The sequence below is a fragment of the Talpa europaea genome (assembly GCF_964194135.1).
Source record: "Talpa europaea genome assembly, chromosome: 10".
NCBI classification, from domain to species: domain Eukaryota; kingdom Metazoa; phylum Chordata; class Mammalia; order Eulipotyphla; family Talpidae; genus Talpa; species Talpa europaea.
In genome coordinates this window covers 103,261,921-103,286,438 of record NC_140077.1, presented here as the reverse complement: position 1 = coordinate 103,286,438, position 24,518 = coordinate 103,261,921, and the positions used below count along the sequence as shown (strand labels likewise).

At 36.3% G+C, this 24,518-nt stretch overlaps 1 protein-coding gene across 2 annotated transcripts in view; it reads left to right on the top strand.

Moving 5' to 3' along the window:
• The window catches only part of RBM46 (RNA binding motif protein 46), a gene marked incomplete at its 3' end in the record, with an annotated part of 28,128 nt that extends 3,921 nt beyond the window's left edge, over positions 1-24,207 (top strand). Inside the window, exon 4 of one of the 2 annotated variants that reach the window (XM_084245836.1) lies at positions 24,008-24,207. In XM_084245836.1, the coding sequence (XP_084101962.1) occupies positions 24,008-24,207 (200 nt within the window). Of the gene's footprint in view, positions 1-15,807; positions 15,864-24,007 lie in introns of those variants that run through there. The other variant, XM_084245837.1, reaches the window with a different exon arrangement.
• Positions 24,208-24,518: the final 311 nt, after the last annotated feature.

The window sequence follows — 24,518 nt, the reverse complement described above, 5'->3', positions numbered from 1 at the left end:
TCTCTTATGAGTCATTATTTGCAGACTGATGGACAAAATGCAAAAATAAAATTTCAGTTAAAAAAATTTGCCAATAAAGTGAGAAGTACTTTTTTTTAGCTTTTTTTAGTTTAAGAAATAATTTTAAGAGATACTTAAGTACCATATAATGATTATATTATATTATGGTGAAATCTTCATTGCAACTAGAAGAAACATAATTTTTAGAAAATTGTTCTTTTCAGTTTTAATTACAGCTCTGATTTTGATGATACTATTTCAAACTGATGTTTAAAAAATATATAATTTACTTTATAATCCATCAATACTTATTTAAGAAGTAGGGTCAACATAAACATTTTATGCATTTATTTGTTTTCATATGATCAAGTGGTAAGATGAACATTCCACTAACTCAACTATGTGTCTTTGGCCCTCTGAGAGGGTTCAGTGCTCATGAGAATGTTTTTCTAGAAACTGTATTTTTCTAAAAGACCATTGTCTGGTATTATTCATAATTCTTACCTTAAGACATACATTAAGACATACATTAAGACATACATTAGCAAACCATAATTGTTATGGACTTAGTACTGTGGGAGATGTAATTGCGTAGTATAACGAGTAACCGTGTGTAAGTGTAAGAACCTGTAGTCTTTACCAGCAACACACTGACCTTGGAATGGCAAATAAGCCATTTGCTCATTGTGGACCTCAAGGCCTCCACCTCTAAGATATCAGGATTTTATTTTTTGAATTTTAAGGACTCCTGATCACAAAAAGTTTTGATTTTGTTTGAAATATGGTCAGAAATCTTACTAGGAAGGACCAGAAATAAAACTTGAGATTTATTTATAAATACCAGGATAGGTCTTTTAGTTCAAATAGTTTAAAACCAAGAACTTGCTTTGCAACAATTAGCTTTGTCAATTTAATATCCCTTTCTTTATACAATTCAAAGCATCTGTCTAGCTAGCTCACAGCAGAATAACTGGATAGAAAAATAAAAGATCAACTGCTTTATTTACATGGAGAAGTAATATCTTTTTATTAATTTCCTCACTGAATTTATCAATTAACTGTCAAAACCAAGATTTTAAGAAACAATTACTTTTGGAAATTAGTTTTCTTTATTTATTGTATCAGAGAATCTAGGGGAAAAATGATGTGTTTAAACAGACCATATGGAAATATATGCCCCCTGCTTTTAGTTATTAACTGGCTAATATCATTATAATTTCATTTAATTTATAACTTTATTTAATCAAAACTGACCCTTTATTCTTTAATTTTTCAGACTCTTTGGCTAATACATTCCTAACATGTATGATTTGTTTATTTCATGGTTTATACTACAAACAAGGAGTTGCTGCATTAGTGAACAAGGATTGGGGAGGGAGATTGGCAGGCTTTTTCATCAATCCTGTAAAGCCTCAGAAAGTAGATTGATGATATCAGGTGTACTTTCCTTTGAATTGTTAAATAAGGAAATTATTTCATTGCCTTGCTCTCATCTGAACCTCCTGGTAATAATGGTTTTTGCCGTTATTTCAGTCTGATATTCTGTACTGAGAGTTTCTTTCCGACACAGGTTTATATATTTAACTCCCCAATACTTATATTTAGATGAGGTATGAATGAGTTGAAACAAAATAATCCAAATGGGTAATTCTTATAAATGACTTATTTATTTATGTTTATTTATGCTCTTTAAATATGTGGTTCCTCAATTCATGGAATTTAGACAGATTCTAAAGCTCTAGTATAATAGCCAACTTAGGAAAAGATGGAAGCTCAGTTTCTTATTGAGGATAGATGGTATTGTTTCATATTGATGGAGCAGAGCACACTGACTTAGAGTATTAATCTTCCCTCTGTCTTTATCTTTTTTGCTGATAATGAATGGGTAATTCTTATTTACTCCTGCTTCTTTCCATGAGAGACTTGAGATGGTTTATTGAAAATTGTAAAATACAGAATGATTCAAATTTTTAGTTGAAGGAGTTGAGGCAGTATGAAACTATGAGTAGGAAATTTCCAAGCAAAACTAAACAACATATTGTGTAGGGATGTTTGCCTAAATGACAAAATTGTAGAAAAAAGCAGCAGAGTGATTAACACATAACATGTGAACCACAATTATTTTAAGGATTAGAAGGAGAAAGTAGACAAGGTGCAAGAGAAACTTCTGTGATGTTGATAATTTTCCATTTCTCAGCCTGGGTGACAAGTAATATGTCTCTATTTTTAAGTTACATAATCTATACATACTTGTATTTTATATAATCTAAATTTGTGACTTATATAATCTAAACATTCTTCTGTTTGTATTATTTTATAATTAAATAAGCTGGCAAAGAAAGTCAGCCAGTTTTAAGAACTTTTTTTGTCAAAACCAGAATAAGTCATTTTGTTCTAGAGATTCTCAAATTAATATATAATTCAAAACAAAATAGGAAAGTTATTACTATCCACACCAAATAATTTTGTTCTGCTCAGAGTGTATCTGGAATGTTTTGTTTGCTACACCAGAGTTTGTTTAAACCTTGACTACTTGGAAACTGTAATATGAAGTGGGAGAGAGAACAGCTGAAGTATTTGGGGCTGTTTAATCTGTAAATGCCAAAAATAGGGGGGATATGATCACTGTCTTCAAATGTTCAAAAAGCTGGCACATTCAAGAAAGACTTTAAATGAAGTTCCAGCGGTTGGAATTAAGTCTAATAGATGAAGATCTCAGGGAAATAGAATATGATTTAATACCCAAAAACAATGTAAGCTTTTAAACTACTAAAAGTTTTGTATCTGTCAGTTTAAAAAAAAAATTACATTTATTGTGAATCTCCTTAAGTTCATTAAGTAAATGTATATAAGAAGGAATGATTCTTTACCAGACCATTGTAGCTCAGAATTATCTATCCTAACACCACTCAAAGTTTGAAGCCCTCTGAAAAATGTGCCTGTTGCAAACTTTGATTTAACAAAACTTACTTTTGACATTCTTATTCACATATGAATCTCTAATTATTACTCATTCCTTTAAGCTTTCCATTCCCATTTTCAGTTTATTAACTGGCAGCTAACTGGTCATTAATCCTTGTTAACATATATATGTTCTTTCAACAGAGACTTACTGAACTCTGTACTTTGTAAATTCCTGAGGATCACAGCAGTGAATATGACACAATTGCTACTTTCATTGAGTTTGCATTCTATTGAAGGAGATGGTTATCCATTTACAGTCCTGATAACACTCTAAAGAAGCACAGGGTGCTGTGAGGATTGTAAGCTGAGATGAGAGGGTCAGGAAACAGTATATTGCGATTGAGAAGAAAATTCAGCAAAAAAAGGAATTTAGAACTTTAAATTTAGCATATGGCATATAAGCAACATAGAATAAAAATGGCTGACGTTTGGAGCCACATTTTCTGGATTGGTTCACACCCCAGCTTCATTGCTAACTTGGAAAAGCTACTCTAACTTTCTCTGTCCTTCATTTTCTTCATCTGTAAAATGGGAATGCTAACAGTATTTATCTCATAGGATAGTTATATGAATTAAGTAAGTTAAAATTGTGAAGGATGCAGAACAGTGTCTTTTATATATTAAAATGTTCTTTTTAAGTATTAAAGAATAATAACTACACAGAAAACAATCCAAAGACAAATCCAGACTGCTCATATATATTATTATCAGTAGTAATAATATTCTTTGAGTACTTGCTATATGTTAGATACTATGCTGAATGCCTTTATACAATGCATTATTTTGACCATTCTTTGAAGTAGATTTAATGTCTGTATTTTTTTTAACAAATGAATAAACTGATAATTTACTAGATTAAATAATTTTCCCAGGATTCCCTCCTTAGCTAAGAGGCTGTGCTCTTAACTGCTAAACTTTCTAACTTCATGATCCCACCCACCCCCAAAAAATATGACCATTGTCTAATGTTCAGCTTTTGGTCAATGCTTTACCTCCTTTTCAAAAGACAATTTTGGCTTTGTCAGCTCTACCTGCCCATATACCTGACCACTTCAGTGTAGTATGGACCTAAGATATCTGGCCAAATCCTTAATAAATCATTCTAAGGCACAGAAATCTTATGAACATATTTTGTTTGCAAGGTGGCTTTGGGAGTTTTAAATGTATTCTTTGACAAGCATTGCCCACAGATGACTTGTGTGTCAAGGTGGTTGATGATACATGTTTTTCCCCCATAAGATGTTAGAATTCATTCTCATCAGTGTAAATATTACATTGAAATGATGTCATTAATGTGCTATTTCTATTAATAGAAACTTCAGGTGCTTTCAGATTGAGCTGTTTGGATAATGATTCAATGAGATTCCTGTACTTTTTTTTTTAAATAATAAATTTTATTTTTATATTCCCCCATACAATTGCAAACGCCCCATTCTGACCCCAATCCTTCCCCTCCCGCCCCCCACCCCCCAAAAAGTGTCTCTGGTTCATAGTTTTTTGTTGATTTTGATTTTCACTTTCTTATATTCATTTTCCTGGTCCCTTATTTAAGTTTTCTAGATTCCTGCTATGAGTGAGACCATCCGGTATTTTTCTTTTTCTTTCTGGCTTATTTCGCTGAGCATGATCCCTTCCAGCGCCATCCATGTTGCTGCAAATTGCATGTGTTTATCTTTTTTGAATGCTGAGTAATATTCCATGGTATATATGTACCACATCTTCTTGATCCAGTCATCTATTTTTGGGCATTTGGGTTGTTTCCAAAGCTTAGCTATTGTAAACAGTGCTGCTATAAACATAGGGGTGCAGGTGCTCTTTCGAATTGATGTTTCTGTGTCCTTTGGGTAAATACCTAGGAGTGGAATTGCTGGATCATATGGAAGCTCTATGTTTAGTAGGTCCAGAAATCTCCACACAGCTCTCCATAGTGGTTGGACCAGTTTGCACTCCCACCAACAGTGCAGGAGAGTTCCTTTTTCTCCACACCCTCGCCAACATTTGTTGTTGCTAGTTTTTTTAATATGTGCCATTCTCACTGGTGTGAGATGGTATCTCATGGTAGTTTTGATTTGCATTTCCCTGATTACAAGTGATGTTGAACATTTTTTCATATGTCTGTTGGCCATTTGCATTTCCTCTTCCGAGAAGTTTCTTTTTAGCTCTTCTGCCCATTTTTTGACTGGATTATTTTCTTTGTTGTTGCTGAGTCTCATCAGCTCTTTGCAGATTTTTGTGATCAGTCCTTTATCATTAGTGTTGGGTGCAAAAATGTTCTCCCAGTTGGTGGGGTTTCTCTTTGTTTTTGTTATTGTCTCTTTTGCTGTGCAGAAGCTCTTTAATTTGATGTAGTCCCAGCTGTTTATCTTTGTCTTCACTATCACTGCTTTGGGTGATGTGTCTGTAAAGATGTCTTTGATGTGCAAATCCCGTAGTGTTTTGCCTATATTTCCTTCTATGTATTTTATGGTTTCAGGTCTTATGTCTAGTTCTTTAATCCATTTTGAGTTGATTTTTGTGTATGGTGTGAGGTAGTGGTCAAGCTTCATTCTTTTGCATGTAGCGACCCAGTTTTCCCAGCACCATTTATTGAACAAACTTTCTTTGCTCCAATGCATAGTCTTTGCTCCTTTGTCAAAGATTAGTTGACCATAAATCTGTGGGTTTATTTCTGGATTTTCTATTCAATTCCATTGGTCTGTATGTCAGTTCTTGTTCCAATACCATGCAGTTTTGATGATTATGGCTTTGTAGTATAGTTAGGAGTCTGGGAGTGTGATGCCTCCATTTCCTTCTTTTTTTTTCAGTAGAGCTTTGGCTATTCGGGGTTTTTGATGATTCCATTGAATTTCATCAATAATTGTTCTATTTCTTTGAAGAATGCCATTGAGATTTTGATTGGAATAGCATTGAATCTGTATATTGCTTTTGGTAGGATGGCCATTTTAATAATGTTTATTCTTCCAATCCATGAGCAGGGGATGTCTTTCCATTTCTTTGTGTCTTCTTCTATTTCTTTTAACAGTGTTTTATAGTTTTCTTTGTATAGGTCCTTTACCTCTTTTGTTAGATTTATTCCCAAATATTTGATTTTTTTTGTTTTGATAATAAAAGGGATGGTTTTTTTGATTTCTTCTTCTTCAGATTTATTGTTTGTGTATAGGAAGGCTACTGACTTTTGCGTGTTGATTTTGTATCCTGCCACTTTACTGAATTGATTGATGAGTTGAATTAGTTTTTCTGTGGAGATTTTGGGGTTCTCTATGTATATTATCATATCATCTGCAAATAGTGATAGTTTGACTTCTTCTTTTCCTATTTGGATTCCTTGGATGTCTTTCTCTTGTCTTATTGCTCTGGCTAGGACTTCCAGTATTATATTGAAAAGCAGTGGTGAGAGTGGACATCCTTGTCTTGTTCCAGATCTTAATGGAATTGCTTTCAGCTTTTCACCATTGAGAATGATACTGGCTGTTGGCTTGTCATAGATGGCCTTTATGATGTTGAGGTATGTTCCTTGTATCCCAAGAATTTCAAGGGCTTTTATCATGAATGGGTGTTGCACTTTGTCGAAAGCTTTCTCAGCATCTATTGATATTATCATATGGTTTTTATATTTCTTTTTGTTGATGTGTTGGATAACGTTGATTGATTTTCGGATGTTAAACCATCCTTGTGCCCCTGGAATGAATCCAACTTGGTCGTGGTGAATTATCTTATGGATACATTGTTGGATTCTGATAGCTAAAATTTTATTGAGGATTTTTGCATCAGTGTTCATTAGGGAGATTGGCCTATAGTTTTCCTTTTGTGTGTTGTCCTTATTCGGTCTTGGTATTAGTGTAATATTGGCTTCATAGAACGTGTTTGGTATTGTCCCTTCCTTCTCAATTTTTTGGAAGAGTTTGTGAAGGATAGGCACTAATTCGTCTCTGAATGTTTGGTAGAATTCATTTGTAAATCCATCAGGTCCTGGGCTTTTGTTTTTGGGGAGGTTTTTGATTACCATTTCAATTTCGCTGCTTGTAATTGGTCTGTTTAGGTGTTCTATTTCTTCTTGATCTAGCTTTGGGTGATTGTAGAGTTGTAGGAATTTGTCCATCTCCTCTAGATTGTTGAACTTGTTTCCATATAACTGTTCATAGTAGTTACTGATTATTCTTTTGATTTCTGCTGTGTCCGTTGTGATTTCTCCTCTTTCATTTATGATCCTGTGTATTTGTGCTTTCTCCCTTTTTTCCTTTGTGAGCCTGGCTAGGGGTTTGTCTATTTTATTTATTTTTTCAAAGAACCAGCTCTTGGTTTCATTGATCTTTTGGACTGTTTTTTTAGTTTCAATTTCATTTATTTCTGCTTTGGTTTTTATTATTTCTTTTCTTCTACTGGTTTTGGGGTTTTTTTGTTGTTCTTTTTCTAGATCTTTGAGCTTCGAGATTAGGTTGTTTCTTTGAGTTCTTTCTTGTTTTTTGATGTGTGCTTCTATTGCTATATATTTTCCTTTTATTACTGCTTTTGCTGCATCCCATACGTTTAGGATATTGGTGTCCTCCTTGTCATTCAATTCAAAGAATTTTTTAATTTCTTCTTTGATCTCCTCGTTAGTCCAGTGGTCTTCCAGTAGTGTGGCTTTTAATCTCCATGAGGTATGATAGTTCCTTGCCTTCTCTTTATGATTTAATTCTAGTTTGATGCCTTCGTGGTCAGAAAAGATGGTTGGTATGATTTCAATCTTGGTGTATCTGTTGATGTTTGTCTTGTGCCCCAGTATGTGATCGATCCTGGAGAATGATCCGTGTGCTCTTGAGAAAAATGTGTACTCCGTTTTTTTTGGGTTTAGTGTTCTATAGATGTCTGTTAAGCCCAAATGCTCTAGGTCCTTATTTAGAGCTTTAGTTTCTTTACTTATTTTTTGTCTTGTTGATCTATCCATTGTTGATAGTGGTGTGTTGAAGTCTCCCACTACGTATGTGTTTTCTCTGATGTCTGTTTTCAGAGAGGACAACAGTTGTCTGATATAATTTGGTGCTCTTTCGTTTGGTGAGTATATGTTAATGAGTGTTATTTCTTCTTGAAGTATTGTCCCCTTAATCATAATGTAGTGACCATTGGGGTCTCTTTTTATTTTTTTGAGTTTGAAGTCTGTTTTATCTCATATAAGTATAGCTGTTCCTGCTTTCTTTTTTGGCCCATTTGCTTGTAGGATTGTTTTCCATCCTTTGACTTTGAGCCTATTTTTATCTTTTGTAGCTAAATGTGTTTCCTGGAGACAGCAAAAGGTTGGGTTTTGTTTCTTAATCCAGGCTGCAACTCTGTGTCTTTTTATTGAAGAGTTTAGTCCATTTACATTTAGAGTTAATATTGATATGTTAGCATCTGTATTTGCCATTATGTTTGTCTTTCCTTTGATTTTATTTATTTATTCTTTTAATAACTTTTTTTTTTTTTTTTTTTGGTCTTCTTTCGTTGTTATTCGTCCCTCTGAGGTTCTGGCTTTAGGATTCCTTGTAGTATTTTTTGGAGTGGGGGTTTAGTCGTAATGAAATTCCGGAGTTTCTCTTTGTCTGGGAAGGTCCATATTCTTTCTTCATGGAGGAAAGAGAGCTTTGCGGGATAGGGTATTCTTGGTTGGCATCTGTTTTCTTGGAGTCTGTTGACTATGTCCCTCCACTCTCTCCTTGCCCGTAGTGTTTCTTCAGAGAAGTCTGATGTCAGCCTGATTGGTTTTCCTTTGAATGTTATCTGTTTCTTCCCTCTTGTCAGCTTCATTATTTTTTCCTTGTCCTGGATTCTTGGGAGCTTTACTATTATGTGTCTTGCTGTGTTTTTCCTTTTGTCGTGGAAGTTTGGTGTTCTTCTTGCTTCTTGTATATCAATTTTCAGCTCGTTCTTTGCATTTGGGAAGTTCTCTTCAATTATATCCATGAATATTTTCTCTGTTCCTACATCTCTCTCCTCTCCTTCTGGAATTCCTATAACTCTTATATTTCCTTTCCTCATGGAGTCAGATAGTTCCCGAAGTGTTTCTTCATTCTTTTTCCTTCGTACTTCTCTTTCCTTTTCTGTTTTGGTTCTTTTTATTTCTGTGTCTTCAAGAGTACTTATTCGCTCTTCCATTTCACCTATTCTGCTTTCATTGCTTTTCCCAGAGTTCTTTAGTTCCTCCATTAATTCTTTGATCTCCTGCATTTCTTTTACTTCCCTCTTTAGGGACTCAATTTCCTTCTTCTGATCTATCACTTTTTTAATCATGGCAATTTTAAATTCTCTTTCTGGAAGGCTCAGAAGTTCTTCCAAGTTGCTGTCGTTGCAATCTGGGGAGTGGTTTTCTTTTTGTGGTGTGCTGCTTTCCTGAGGAGTTGTTAGGTTGCGTGTGGTTCTTCTACTCCGTACTGTCTGTTTTCTAATTTGTCGTATGCGTTGGGACACTGTGTTGCTCAGACTGACTGGCATCTTGGGTGAACTTCTCCGCTCCCCTCTGACTCTTCCAGGAGCCATCTCTGTCTTCTGGGGGAGCTTTCTGCTGGTTTTAGGCAGTTTTTACTGAAGAAATGTCCCTGTTCTAAAATGGCGAAGCGGGATGCGGTCCCTGCGCCTCCGGTTTCAGGCACACTCTTCTGCGCACCCGGTCTGCCCCGGACGTGGGTGCCTGCTCCCTCTGTGGGCTCAGACTGCTGGTCGGAAGGGGCCTGGCGTGGGCTAACTTCCCGGCTGGCCACTGGGTCCTCCAGAAGCCTTCTGCCCTTTTCAAGAAGTCTTAAGAAATTTCCTGTTCTATGGGGTGTTAGTGACTTTTTTTTCCTGGTCGCTAGGTGGCGCCAGAGATCTCTCCTATTGTCCTTGGGGGGCTGTTTTTCGCCTCCCCCTACCCCGTGGGACAGGGAACAGAGCGGTAATGGTAGGGTACACCTCAACAGCTTTGGGGTGCTGTGTCTGCCTTGTGCCCCACCGTTGTGGAGAACCCACGCCCTGAATTTTCGTGCCCCGGGTCTCAGTTCAAAGCCCTCAGTTCCAGGACGCGGGCTGTAGCCCAGTTCAGTGGCACGGGAATGGCGCCTTTTGCACCGCTCCTGTGCTTGGGCGCCTGATTCCTGCTTACTCAGGGAGGGACCTTCACCTCAGTGAGGACCTCCGCGCGTCTCCCCGCAAGCCTAGGTCGCAGGCGCGGGTACCTGGGCAGCCGTGATCCAGGTCTGCATTTGCTTTTCAAGCGCGCCCCGCGTGCCGCTTTTCCACACAAGCTTACCGGCAGCCCGGGCTGTGTGCCTGTCTCCCGGGGTCTTTGTTCTTCTCTAATGGCGCCCGGAGCCGTTCGCTCACCGCTGAATCCTGCAGGGTTCGCCTCAGCTCCCGTTCACGGGGTGTGGTGGCTGCAATAGTTCCTTTCCACTCCCAGTCCCGCTTGCTGCATCGTTTGTTCTTGTTGGCCGTTTTGGTTTGTTGTTTTCCTCCTCTCTGCTGGTGGGAGAGTGCCGCCTCTGTGGGCGGGGGAGGGGAGCAGGGTTCTGCGCTTCCCTCCCTTCTAGTCCTCTTTTATGGCCACTTTCTTCTTCGGGTAGTTTGCTGGAGTCACCCGTTTATCTTCCGTGTCCCAGTTCTCACTGGGACCTGCCGCTTTTCCTCCCTATTAACTTTTTTTAATGGGAGATCTTACTGGCAGCGTCTCCTCGCCGCCGTGTTGCTCCGCCCCCCTCCTGTACATTTTTTTTGGTGTGTGTTTACAGGAGTAAAAGTGGTGGGTCATCATGTTTTTAAAACTTCAGTAGATGATGCCAACAGTTTTCCATAGTGATTATACTGATGGGTTTCAGCTATACCTTATTTGTGCTGACACTTGGGTATTACCCGTCTTTCAAAATTCTGAATAGTATGTTTTGCTTAACCATTGAAATGATAGCTTTTATATCACTGTTCACTAATGACATTGAACAGCTCTTAGTGGGATTATAAGTATTAAGATACTCTCTTGATGAAGTATCTTTCTTGTTTTACGCCTTTGTCCCTTTATTGAATAGTCATACATTGATTAACAATAGGGATATGTTCTGAGAAATGTGTTGCAGGCAATCCTGTAATTGTGTGGACATCAGGTGTAATGACACAAACCTTGATGGTATAGCCTACTACACACTGAGCCTGCATGGTGTGTTCTATTGGGACCTCTGTGCAGTTCAAATGGAGTGAATTGTCATATAACACATGGCTTTATAGAGTTTTGTTTTTTCTTTATTATTTAAGGTACAAACTTTTTGTTGATTGTATTTTACAAAAATCTTTCCTTCGGTATAACTTACCTTTCTAGTCTCTTCATTATATGCTTTGAAAGATGAGAAGTTCTTAATTTTAATATGGCTCAGTTAAAAGTTTTCAATCTTTTAAAGTTAGTCCTGTTTCCTGCTCTAAGAAATCTTTGCTTACCTTGAAGTCATAAAGTATTTTCCTATGACTGCATTAGCACTATAGAATAGTGTTAATAGCTGGCAGAGACTATCTTACCACTTATTTTTTTCTTCTTCATAACAATCTCAACTTCTCAGCCCTGTATTTCCATATGAATTTTGGAATCAAACTGTAAATATATACCAAAAAAGTTCCTACTGGAAATTGTATTGGAATTGAATTGAATCTATGCATCATTTTGGGAAGAAATGACATTTTTATATCAGACCTTTTAATCCATCAACAGTATAGATCGCTCCATTTATTTAGACTTTCATTAATTTCTCTCAGACATTCAGTTAACTGTATAAATATATCTTACACATCTTTCAGATTTAGGTTTATTACAAATTTACTCATAGGTGTTTAAATTTTTCAATAACATAAAAGATGTCTTAATTTTGATTTCTAATTGTTAATGTTACATAGACAATTTTATGTGTGTTTGTTGAATGGAACTTACTTGATTCTTTTGGTTTGACTTAGGTTATTTAAATTTTTCTATATGTACAATCATACAAACTGCAAATACTGAGCTTTCTTCTTCCTTTTCACCCTTATACTTTTGTTTTTTCTCTTGCCTCTTTGCTCTGGCTAGCACTGCTTGTGCAACATTGGATGCAAATGATGATTGAAGGCATTCTTGTAAAATTTCAATATTTCTTCATTTAGGTATGATGTTTGTTGGAACTTTTATTACAGAAGCCCTTTTATCACATTAAGGATATTCCCTTCTATTCCTAGGTTGCTTAGAGTTTGGTTTTTTTAAAAAAAAAGATTATTTTATGCATACAAGAACTGGGGTGTAGGCCAGAGGTGCAGGGGGTGAGAGGATTCGCCAGAGACAGAGTGGGGAGCACATCAGGCAGATCCACTGAAATACACTGCTGAGGGCAAGGCAGGAGGGGTCTGCTGCGCCATGTGGGTCAGTTCCCTGACTGGGGATTGAACTTGTGCTGCAGTGGCTGCAGATAGCTTTATAATTTTTTTTTAAAGATTTATTTATCTATACAAGCACTGGGTACAGTCAGAAGTGTGGGAGGGTGAGAGAATTCACCAGAGTCAGAGTGGAGAGCAGAGCAGGCAGACTGACTAAGTACACTGCTGAGGGGAGCAGTAGGCAGCGGGAGAGGTCTGTGTGCCATGTGGGACCCTCACCTGGTGGTGGCCAGGGATCAAACTGGTGCTGCAGAGGCTGCGGGCAGCTTCGCAACCCAGGGCTCAACCACTGCGCCACCAAGGAGGCCTGATAGCTTTATAATGCTGAGACTTAATCCCTTGTTCCACCAGAGAGGCCCCCTGCTTAGAGTTTTTACTGTGAATGGGTGATGAATTTTATCAAGTGCTTTTACGCATTTATCTAGACAATTATATCTTTTTTGTTTTGTTTTGTTTAATGTAGAGTATTGCATTGATTGATGTTTGGGTGTTACATGAATGTTATATTTTTGAAATAAACCCAGCTTGGTGAAAGTACATTATCCTTTCTGTGTCTTATTAAATTAGGTCTTTAATACTTTATCTAAAATTTTTACATCTGTGATTTTTAGTGAGATGGGTCATACTTTCCTATCAATATCAGTTGGGGATATTTTTACTTTTGCTGTTCCATGGAAGACTTTGTGTAAAATTGGCATTATATTTTCCTGAATATGTGGAATATCATTTAAGAAATCATCTTAGAGTTTTCAGCCTTTTTAAAATTAGAGTATTATGGCTCATTTCCCTCTTAAGTACCGTTCTAACTACATCACATTTTAATGTGTTTTATGTATTAATTTCCAAATATTTTGTGTGTTGACTTTTTGAACATGTGTTCACACATTCACCTTGAATACAAGAAACATTTCTAGGCATACAGAAATTTTTGTAGTTATATTTTGTTTTTGATATTATTGTGATCAGAAAGTGTATATCATTTCAGTCCTTTTATTTTTTGATTTTTTAAATTACCAATCAAAGTAAATAATTTAGTGCCTGCTTAAAAAGACTGTGTGTGAATTAGATAATTGCAGTATATTTATTGGCTAGGGTTGCTGTATCCAAGCTGGGCTACTCAAGAACAGAAAGAAGTTTGTTGTCCTATCGTTTTGGAGGTTAGAAGTGAGAAATCAGGTTGTCGGCTTATGTTTCCTCTGAAGCCCCTATGAGAGAAGCCTTTCTTGTTTCTTTCAGTATCTAGTGTTTGCCAGCAGTTCTTGGGTTGGGTGGTTTGTACAGCATTACTCCACACTTTGCCTCTGTGTAACGTAATCATGTTCTCCCTGCTTGTTTCTTCACTCTACCACATCTAGCCATTTGATAGAGGGCAGTGAGTACTTTGCATATCATAGCCCCTCACCAGGCTGACTCTTTTTTATTTATTTATTTATATATTTTTTACATCATTGTTCATTTTTGTGCAGTGTATGCTTTCTTCTCTCAGGTATAGTCCACGTAAAATTCCCACCACCATCGATTCACCTGGGAGCCATCACCCACAGTCTCTTGTGCTCTTCCCTCCCTTGTTTTGATCCCGTTCCATCCCCCTCCCCTGCTGAATATCTCTGATTTATAGTTGCCTTATCTGTTTTTATTATTATTTATTTTTCCTGATCCCTTATTTGGGTCCTCTATAATTCTTCCAATAAGTGAAACCATCTGATAATTTTCTTTTTCCTTCTGGCTTATTTCACTGAGCATAACCCCTGCTAGTTCCACCCATGTTTCTGCGAATGGCATGAATTTACCTTTTTTGATTGCTGAGTAGTATTCCATTGTGCTGACTCATTCATTATTTACATTTTTCCTCCAAAGTTTTCTCTCTTGTCTCTTATTTTCTTGAGTATAAGAGGCATAACTATTCTTTTTTTTTTTTAAGATTATTTATTTATACAAGCACTGGGTACAGTCAGAAGCGCGGGAGGGTGAGAGAATTCACCAGAGCAGGGAGCAGAGCAGGCAGAAGGACCGAAGCACACTGCTGAGGGGAGCAGCGGGCGGCAGGAGAGGTCCGCGCGCCATGTGGGACCCTCCTCTGGTGGCCGGGGAGCAGCCGGGGATCGAACCGGCGCTGCAGAGGCTGCGGGCAGCTTCGCAACCCAGCGCTCAACCGCTGCTCCACCGGGGAGGCCCAAGAGGCGTAACTATTCTAATGTCCATTTTTGAAAACTATTATCAAATTCTTTATGTATCTATTACTAATGACTTGATTTTTCAGTCACATTGTTTTATATCTTTACATGATTCATTGTTTTTGTTTGAATGCTAGATAGTGTATATGAAAAATATGTAAAGAAATTTGAAAAGCTACATGCTGTTATCTAGAGGGGATTTAGTTTTGCTGCAGAAAGTGGCCAGGGGGCTGGCAAACCTCGACTGCATTAATCCAGACAGGAATTAAAAAGATTTAAAGTTGAATTTAATCTCTGTTAAAGTTGGTCTAATTCTTACTCACTTTTACTCATTTCCAGACATGCCTCATCTGCTCTTCAGCTCCAACTTTTGTCAGACATGCCTCATCCACTCCTTAGCTCCAACTTTTGCTCTCCTATCCTTAGAAGTTTTATCTTTTATCATCTTTCCATGGCTCATATCCTTCTTCAGAATTAGCCAATGTTTTTAGGGGAAATACACATACCTCTTTGAGTTTCCTTTGATTTGAGATCACTCTTCACTGTTAGTCATTCTCATGCTTTCAGATAAATACTTTTGCTTTAAATAGTCATCTGTCTCTTCTAATTCCAAGAGAATTGATTAAAGTTACCTATTTTATCATGTAAGTACAAATCAGAAAATGTAACTTTTTTCCTGAGTTACAATCTTTAAAATGGTTATATAAAAGCTACGGCTTTATGTGGACCATCAAACATTTCATTTGTTCAGACTTTATGCAAGTTTCTTAGCATGGAGTCAGATATACCTATCTACCAGAAAAGTTTAAGTCATATATAGAGATAACATCAAAATGACTGGATGTCCAGAGTTGTACTATATATAGTTAAATTAGACTTCATAAAGTTTAGGTGTTAGCAACCAAAATGATTTTCAAGAGTAGTAGTATTTTATCCATCTAGCTCTTGTTAAGACAGAATCACTTAGATTCTTTGGCTATTTACTTTTAGAAATTTTTTAAAAATCTTCATCAGTGCAGTACTTCTTGGAGAAACAAACAAATAAGGACTGTTTTGTACAGAAAAATCAATGTGTTTTTTTCTGATAATTTATTAACTTATATTTTTTTATTTAAGTATCAAAATGCTGCTCTCTTGGTTGAGCTTCACAGAACTTCAGAAATAACTATTTGTCACTTGCTTTTTTCCCCTCTAAATTTATTTTCCTGTTTACTGATCAGAAGGATTCCATGCACTTCCAAGATAGGGTTAACATCAATCTAAAGTCTCAATTCTTTTCTGTCTTCACTGCTTACAGACAGGGAACACAATCTCTTCAGCCTGGACCTATGTAGAAGAATTTGGAGAAAATGAGCAGGTAAGAAAATTATCTTAGGAATATTAAGTGATACAGTTAGTATCAGAAAGCCAGTTACAAATTTTCCAGTGATACTTTGTGAAATATTTTGGTTATCACAGCTTTGTTAATCGTAGACTCACTAAGCAAAGTTCTAAAAAATTAAACTGGTTTCCATATTTCATGTAAACAATATTTTAAGGTATGGAGTGACTATGTTATATGTAGGTTTTTCAGCATTTCTCAAACTTATCTGAAATTGGAATGCTTAATTTTTTTCGAACTTACTAAACCAAAATTACTATTGATATAATTTGAACCAGGATTCACTGTTTAGTTTTTTCAGCATGGTACTGAAAAGGATAAACTTTAGTAGGAAATTAAAAGTAGATAGTAGTGTGAGTAAAGATGATTACTATCCAAACTCTTTACATGTGGAGGCAAAAAGAATGTTGTGATTTTTTTTTTGGTAGCAAATCATGAACTACTTCTGTGTTCTTGAGTAACTTCTGTTTCTTCACCTTTCTGTGTCTCAGTTTTCATCGTGATAAAGAGGAAAATACTACTTGCCTTGTGAGGCCATATAAGGAGTAAATAGTACTGATCTTATATGGTTATTTTTGGCTCTTAAGTGCATGCTCAGTAAATACTAGCTGTTATCTATGTTACTCATATTTCAGATAAAGACATATTTGTTATGTTTGACATATAATTGTTTTATTACAGATTTTAATCTTAGCATAAAAATTCAGGTACGTGATTGTGATGCTCTTTTCGGAACTATCTTCTCTATACACTTTTGTAATTCAAATTTTGAATTAAAGGGACTCGTTTTACTGATAGAAAGGAAGCTTGAAAAGAGTTGTTAATCACTTCTAAGACTTTTATCTTCTCTTTTGCTCAAATATTTTTTCTAAGTGAGCTAAGGTTTTCAAGCTCTACTGAAGCCTAGATTGCTGCAGCTCAGGTCATAAATTTCGCTCTCCTACTCTGCTGTCGTAGTATTTCTTTGCAAATGATTAGAAACTAGCATTAAGAAGAGTTTGACCTAATGAATCTCTTAGTACAAAGGTAGCAAACTGGAAGCCCTGGTTGTGGTTGGTTGGTTCTCTTCCAATTTTTTTAAAGAAAAGCAATGAGGCTTAATTTCAGTACATGTAACTGGACCTCTGTTGTTTTTGTTCCTCTCAGTTCTTTTTTTGCTTTGTTGCATCTTGGCATTTTGAAGACATTTGAGTTTATAATCTCTGCATCTAGCATATTTCAAGGATTTTCTTATTTTGTTTTTAATGTTTTCCTAGTACATATTATCCCCATTAAAAGTTCCATCCAAAATAATCAAAGATTTTCAGCGAAATAATTGTTTCTAATATCAAACAAGTTTAGGAAACTGTACTATCTTTTCCCCTTGGAAAATCATAAGGCATGGTGGAATCTTGACTAGTTGTAGTAGCAACTTGTTTAACTGTTGTACCCGTCTTTCCTAAAATTTTCCCAAGACTTTTTGGTGGAGGGTTAAGTCTTGTTTTGAGGCACTTTTATGAGATGTAATTTGTGAAACACTGAAACTGACCCAAAGACACACTTAGGGTTTTGTCTCTAACTTTATTGAGGTACAATCAAAGTACAATAAAATATATATATTTAGGTCTGCACTTTGATCAGTTTTGACATCTGTATACATCTGTGAAATGCTAGAGTCAAGGAAGAAAATAATGACATCACCCTGCAATAGCACCTCTACCCCGCTGTAATCTAACCCTTCCTGCCCTCTGTGCTGGGCCCCACATATCTGGTTGCTGTCACCATAGATGAATTTGCATTTTCTAGAGTTTTAGACCCTTGTTTTTGAAAGTTCAAATTCTGATCTTTAGCTAAGTTAGAGTGAAGATCTCTGATAGTCTATGCTGATGATCATTGTCACACACTTAGTTTCACAGAAATCATTTAAAACCCCAATTATTCAATATTTGGGGAAATGCCCCCCCCCCCCCGTGGCACAGGGGTGAGTCTCAGTGGTGACACCACATCCCCGGCCCCGGGGGCTGCCCACAGGGCGGCGGCAGACTTCTCCTGTCTTGCCCGCTGCTCCCTTCAGCCGTGTGTTTCATCAGTCTGCCTGTTCTGCTCCCGGAACTGTCTCTGGTGGATCCTCTCACCCTCCAGCACCTCTGGCCTGCATCCCAGTTCTTCTACACAAAAATAAATAAGTAAATCTTACCAAAAAATGAAATGATTTTCCCCCTAAAACTGCATAAAAGATAACAGTGAAAATAGAGAACGTAGCGACTACAGCTCTGTAAGGAAGCAGTTACGGACAATGATTTCATTCTTTCCAGCCATCCATTGCTAAAGTTACTATGCTCATAGCCTGCTGCATCATGCTGACACAGAAGTACTGACCTCTGCTACTCTCTGGGCCTAGTTTTGGGGAAACATCAGTCACTTCTGTCTCCTCCTTGCCCTTTGCCGTCAGTTACCTGATAGAAAAAATAGGTAGAGGATAAAAATACCTCTCTGGGAGTATTTTCATTTGGGAGTTGTGACTTTTACCTTGCTTATAAGAGAGAGAGTAAGTGAAGTAAAAATGCCAATACATTTTATGATACTGATGTGGTCCAGCCAAAAATGCAATTGCTACTTTTGATTGGAACACATTACAGAATTATCACATTTATGGGCACTACTTTTCTAGTTAATGATTTTTAAGTATCTTTAAAATTTCATAGATAAGTTGCTTAATGACTAACAATTCTGAAAAGTCTTTACTTTGCTGTAAAGTTGTGCTTGATTTACTGTACTAGGATAGAAAGTACAAAATAATAAATGATGACTTTTGTTTACATTCTAATACAGATGATCTTTTATCTCTCTGTTTGAACCCAGCCATACTTTATGCTCTGAGGATATATAGTGCTGTTAAAGTTTTTTTTTAACAGATAAAATTCATTCAATGAAAGAAAGTTATTGAGTTATTTCAATTATAGCTATTGAATGTTAGAAATTAAAATAATAAAATGACAAAATGATGAAATTTTTTCAAAAATTTTAACAACTCCATAAAAATCTAAAGAAATAGTTAAAATATGCATTAAAGATTTGAGAAATGTGTTTCATAGATCAAAATATCCTGTGCTTTACCCTCATAAACACTGCTGGTGGGAGTATAAATGGTGTAGCTGCCTTGGAAAATAGTTTAGCAACACCTCAAAAATGCTAAGCATAGAGTTACTATATAACCCAGCGATTCCATTCCTAGGTATTTACCAAGAGAAGCAAAAACATATATCTGTACGAAATCTTAGATGTATATTACTTAGCAGCATTATGTGTTATATCCAAAAGGTAGAACATGGGCCTCCCCGGTGGCGCAGCAGTTGGGCGCTGGGCTGTGAAGCTGCCCAAAGCCTTTGCAGCGCCGGTTTGATCCCTGGCCACCGGTGAGGGTCCCACATGACATGACAGACCTCTCCTGTCTCACCCGCTGCTCCCCTCAGCAGTGTATTTCGTCGGTCTGCCTGTTCTGTTCCCCACTCTGGCTCGGGTGAATTCTCTCACCCTCCCGCACTTCTGACTGTACCCAGTGCTTGTATGTATAAATAAATAAATAAATAAATAAATCTTTTAAAGAAATACATGAAAAACCATGGTCTGGACATAAAGGTAGAACTCTCATAGCTAACAAGGAAAAGAAAAATACCAGTTATAAAGAATGTACTTCTTAGTGGAAAATAGGGAGTATTTGTTCAGAAATAAATTAGAAGAAAAAGAAAATTAATATGAGAACTAAATTCACCTTAAAGTCTTTATTAAGGATTTTCATCTTTTTATATGAAGCAGAAAAGCAGCTGGAGGACCCCAGGATATTTGGTCTGATGTGAAATTAGAAACCAAAAATGAGACACAGAGTAATTCAATCTGTATCCATTGCTTAGATTTTCAGGGAGAGTCACATTGGTGATATTCACCACCAGGTTGCCTGTTGTGGGCAGAGAGAGGGAAACCAGATTCTGCTCACTCTGGAAGCAGGACTGACGGCAGGTGGAGAGTGCATAGTCCAGAGCAGCAAGTCTCTGCTCTGTCTGATGTGCAGTTACCACTCACTCTCCCTGCCCATTCCAGACAGTGTCAGAGCCTTTAGGATCCAGAGATCCTTTTAGACATTATTTCTTGATTAGAATTGATTTGCACTTAACATGCAGCTATTTGTTAGTCTTTGTATAGATCAGAGTGATTCTATGAAAATGTTTGTATTCATTCAAGATGTGTGACATTGTTGAAAAGTTGATCAAATGCTTTCTCTGATAATCCATTATGCTGTATTAGAGCAGGTAAATCTCACACTTTCGTTTGCTTTGTCAGGGGCCTTTTCTATGAAATAATTACATAAACATTTAGTATATAAAACCAGGGAATGCAGAGTTCTGTGGGTTAAAACAGGAAGTGGGGGCAGCTAGGTACAAGAAGCAGCAGGCAGTGGAGAGCTCTGTCTACTTTATTTCTGTTCTATTCCCACAGCACTGAGATACTTTCTCTCAAATTAGTTTTGAGAAATAGGGTGAAAAATCTTGGTCAAGTGAAAATAATGCTGTCACACTTTAATGACCTTTTGGTGAACAATGGGCCACATGTGTGTTTTCTGGATAGTGTGTGGTGGACTATCATGTCTAGGTTTCTCTGAGTACGGTCTAGGATATTCATACAATGACAACAAAGTCACCTTTTGACTTATTTCTCAGAACATAGCCCTCTTATTAATGAGTGATGACTGTACTTTCTTAGGAATTAAAAGGTCTTATTTGTAACTTGTTCATTCAATCAGTGCTGTAGATGTATGCTACAGTCACTAATCAACCATGGCTTCTCCGTGTCATTCTTCAGTTGAAAGTGATAGTTTGAACGAATAGGCTTTTGAGAGCTCAACCTGTTCCTGCTTTAAGATTTTTTTTTTTATTTGTGGGACCCTTGCCGGTGGCCGGGGAACGAACTGGCGCTGCAGAGGCTGCGGGCAGCCTCGCAGCCCAGCACTCAACCGCTATGCCACCAGGGGAGGCCCCCTGCTTTAAGATTTTTAGAGAATTTTAGTTAAAAATTCATATCCACAATGAAAAGACAAAACCAATAAAATGCTCAAAAAGCTTGAGCAGATGCTTTACTATAGATGATGCTCAAATGAGCAATAATAAACACATTCTTAGTCATAGGGGAAATATGAGTTAAAACCTAAAGGACATGCCATTTCACATCACTGGAATAGCTGTGATTAAAGACACAAGAAATTCCAATGTTTGGAGACTGTGGAGCAACAGAAGTTCTAAGTTTTACCACTGGAGAGCTGTTCCATGACCTAGTTCCATTCCTAGTGATTTCCCGAAAGAAATGTGAAAACATACTCAGCAAAAGACTTGAGTAAGAGTGTTTATAACAACTTTTTCATAATAGTCAAAATTTGGAGACAACCCCAAATATCTATCGATAAATTATAACGGAATACTACTGAACAATAAAAAGGAACCACCATGAATAATTCCAGAAGTTGTGTTGAAAGACAGAAGCTAGACACTAGAAAGAGTTTTAAATATGCATTTTCTACAAAGTCCAAGAACAGTCAAAGCTAAATTGTAGTGCTAGAAATCAGAAAGTGGTTGTCTCCCGTAAAAGGGCTGTTGGAACACAAGCAGCTTGGGGTTGATGGAGCTCGCTTGGGTGCTGGTTACATGGGCTTTTAAAATTACCGAATCTCACTGATGTGAGCGCATTGGATATATGCATTTTATTGTACGTAAGTTACTTGTACTTGGATTTGAGAAGTGTTAAGCCATTTAAATGATAGTGTAAAACTGAAATTCTGCAATGAGCTCTATCATTCTTTCCCTTGGACGGGGAAAGGGGAGTGAAGATCCCAGTCTGAGGCAGAAACAGTGGGATTGATTGAAGAGCTAAGGATATCCATTGGGAAGAAAAGCCAGGGGTAGGCAAGTAAGTGTGTCCTAGGAATTTCAACTTATTAGTTCTCTCATAGAAAGCAGTCATTTTCTGATATTTATTTTCTACGATCTATAAATTATAAGTTAGAGCTAGGAAAACATGGTATGTCTAGGTTTAGCTCACTGGTTATTTTAAGTTTGGTGGTATTTTTTAATCACCTAGTTATCTTTCCAAATACACTTAGAGTCTTAGGCTGTAATAAAAATATTATTGAAATGCTTGTAAAGTCTTCTAAACATCTGAAGCTTTTATTTCTTAGTCTTTGTAGTATTTGAGGCAAAATTTTCCCCCGATTTATCCTGTATCAAACTCATGTAAGGCAATTTTTAGTTAATGTAACCTACTTTAAAATGTGAGAATATAGTAGTTGATTAGTTTCTTTTTAAATTTAATATTTACAGTAGGGATCAGAAGTGCAGATTTTTAGACCTATGTACATGCCAATAGCCAGTTGTTTGCCTCTCTCCTTTCTAAATCTGCCCCTTGGAGATATCCCTAGTTCATAAACAGTAGACTGATTAGCTCTTGAATGGAAATAAACCAAGTGAAAGGGATTTCTCTTTGAAAACTGCATGTCCCCCTACAGAAGTGTAATTATTTAAAGATCTGCTCTTCTAAATAATGTAGTATACGATCACAATGTTAAAGTTTAAAAGAGGTAGTTGAATCCTGGGTACATGGCTAATAAGGAATTGACAGTATTTGAGCAATAATGTGTAGGAGGAGAGGGTAGGAAAGTTTTTTGAAGCAAAGATTTCTGTTTATACTCCATACCGTAATCCATCAAGCAAAGTGGCTCTTTTAGGAGGAGAAAAACATAAAAAAGGTGGACCAGGAGTTATTTTATTTTGGACTTTAGAAAAACAAATGACATCAAAGTAATTCCTTATCCAATTTCAATTTGAAATGGATGTCAGTAGTTGAAATTGGATAAGGAATAATTTGAACTGCATGTCATTTAAATGTATTTATGTCTTTCGGCGCAAGCTGATTTTGTTAATCACATGCTACTAGTCATAAAAATAAAAAGTGTATTAAATTACTTTAATTAGAGTTTTACAATGCTTAGAATTAAGCCTATATTTAACTGATTTTTATTTTTTCCATTTTTTTCTTAACTAGGTCCTTTCTGATGTTGCTTGAGCTTATTCTCCTGCAGTTGATCTCATTCCTGTTGGCTAAATATTAAGTCCCATCACAACATAAAGTTAATGCTCAAATGTTTTAGGCTTAACTTATAATACCAGAAAATATGGAAAAAAACTTTGCCTGTACATCAGATGACCTAATTCCTTTTCTTCTATTCCTAGAAACACCATCACATTTATAAATGATCATATTCTTTTGTCACATCTTTGGCTTATTCTACACTGAAGAACATAGTTGAGTTTTTGGAAAGTACAGGATTTATAGATTTGGTCTTTAATATTCATACACTTATATTAATATTGCAATTAATGAAGCAGGAAATTATTGGTGTATAACATGAATGTTTATTGTGTAACAGTAATATTTCAATTATAAATATTTTTTAAAAAATAATTTGGTTTAGTACATGTCTTTTTCTACTGTAAGTTGATAATGGTTTCCTAAAGTTTATTTTATAAAGATGATTCATTTTAGTTTTGTGGTACTAGTAGGATGCTAATGTTAAATTGGTGTGTTGAGTTGTATAAATGTTTATATTAGTATTTAAATAATGAAATATTGGACAGTTAGTTTACACCAAGTATTTTTGCAGTCCAGGGGTGAATGTTTCTGCTGGTTTCATGCCTAGTGCAGTTTCAAAAAAGCGAATATGAATTCACTGATTTTTATCTTTTCTTCATGGACTCTTTCTTAGTGTCAGAACCAAATTTGAAAAAAGCTTCATGTGGAGCAAGAGAAATCAGAGGTTCTCATTTTCTGTAATCAGAAAAAAAAGACAAAACAATAGCTATCCAAGAATGCATTCTAGTAAGATCTTTGAAGCATTGTGTCAGTGAGAGGAACTGACTGATTTGCAGTACAGTTAATGCTGAAACAATCTTTACCAGCAATATAGTATTATCAGGATTTTGAATGTTTAGAACATTATGTTAAATTGTGATTATAGTTTTAATGCTTTGTCTCTTTGAATTCAATCTGTATCCACAAAGATGTGCAGCATAATTGTTCATGTATTTATTTACAGACTACAATTTTCGTCGCAGCTCAATAAATAGTCTTTCCCCTATTAGTGCTACCCTCTCTTCTGGGACTCCCAGCGTGCTTCCTTATACTTCAAGGCCTTATTCTTATCCAAGCTATCCCTTGTCACCAACAATATCACTTGCTAATGGCAGCCATGTTGGACAGCGACTATATATCTCCAATCAGGCCTCATTCTTCTGAAAGAAAATACTGTAAACATTGATATGAAAGTTTCTTTGTAAAGCATGCAAATTAAAATGCTGTTTTATTTTAGAATCGGGTTTGCATATTTGGTTTTAAAGTGATAAATATATATATTTATTTCAACACAGTAAACATAACTCAGAACAGTAATTCATTTGTTGAACTTGTAAAAATGCTAAGTTTAAAAAGTTATTCAGTGGTTTCACTTGATAAAGGTATAACAAACTACTGTTCTTTTAAAACTTTTGGGATTTTAAATATTTCTAATTCCTGAGTGAGCAGTAGAACCCAGTAGTTTATGTTAAATT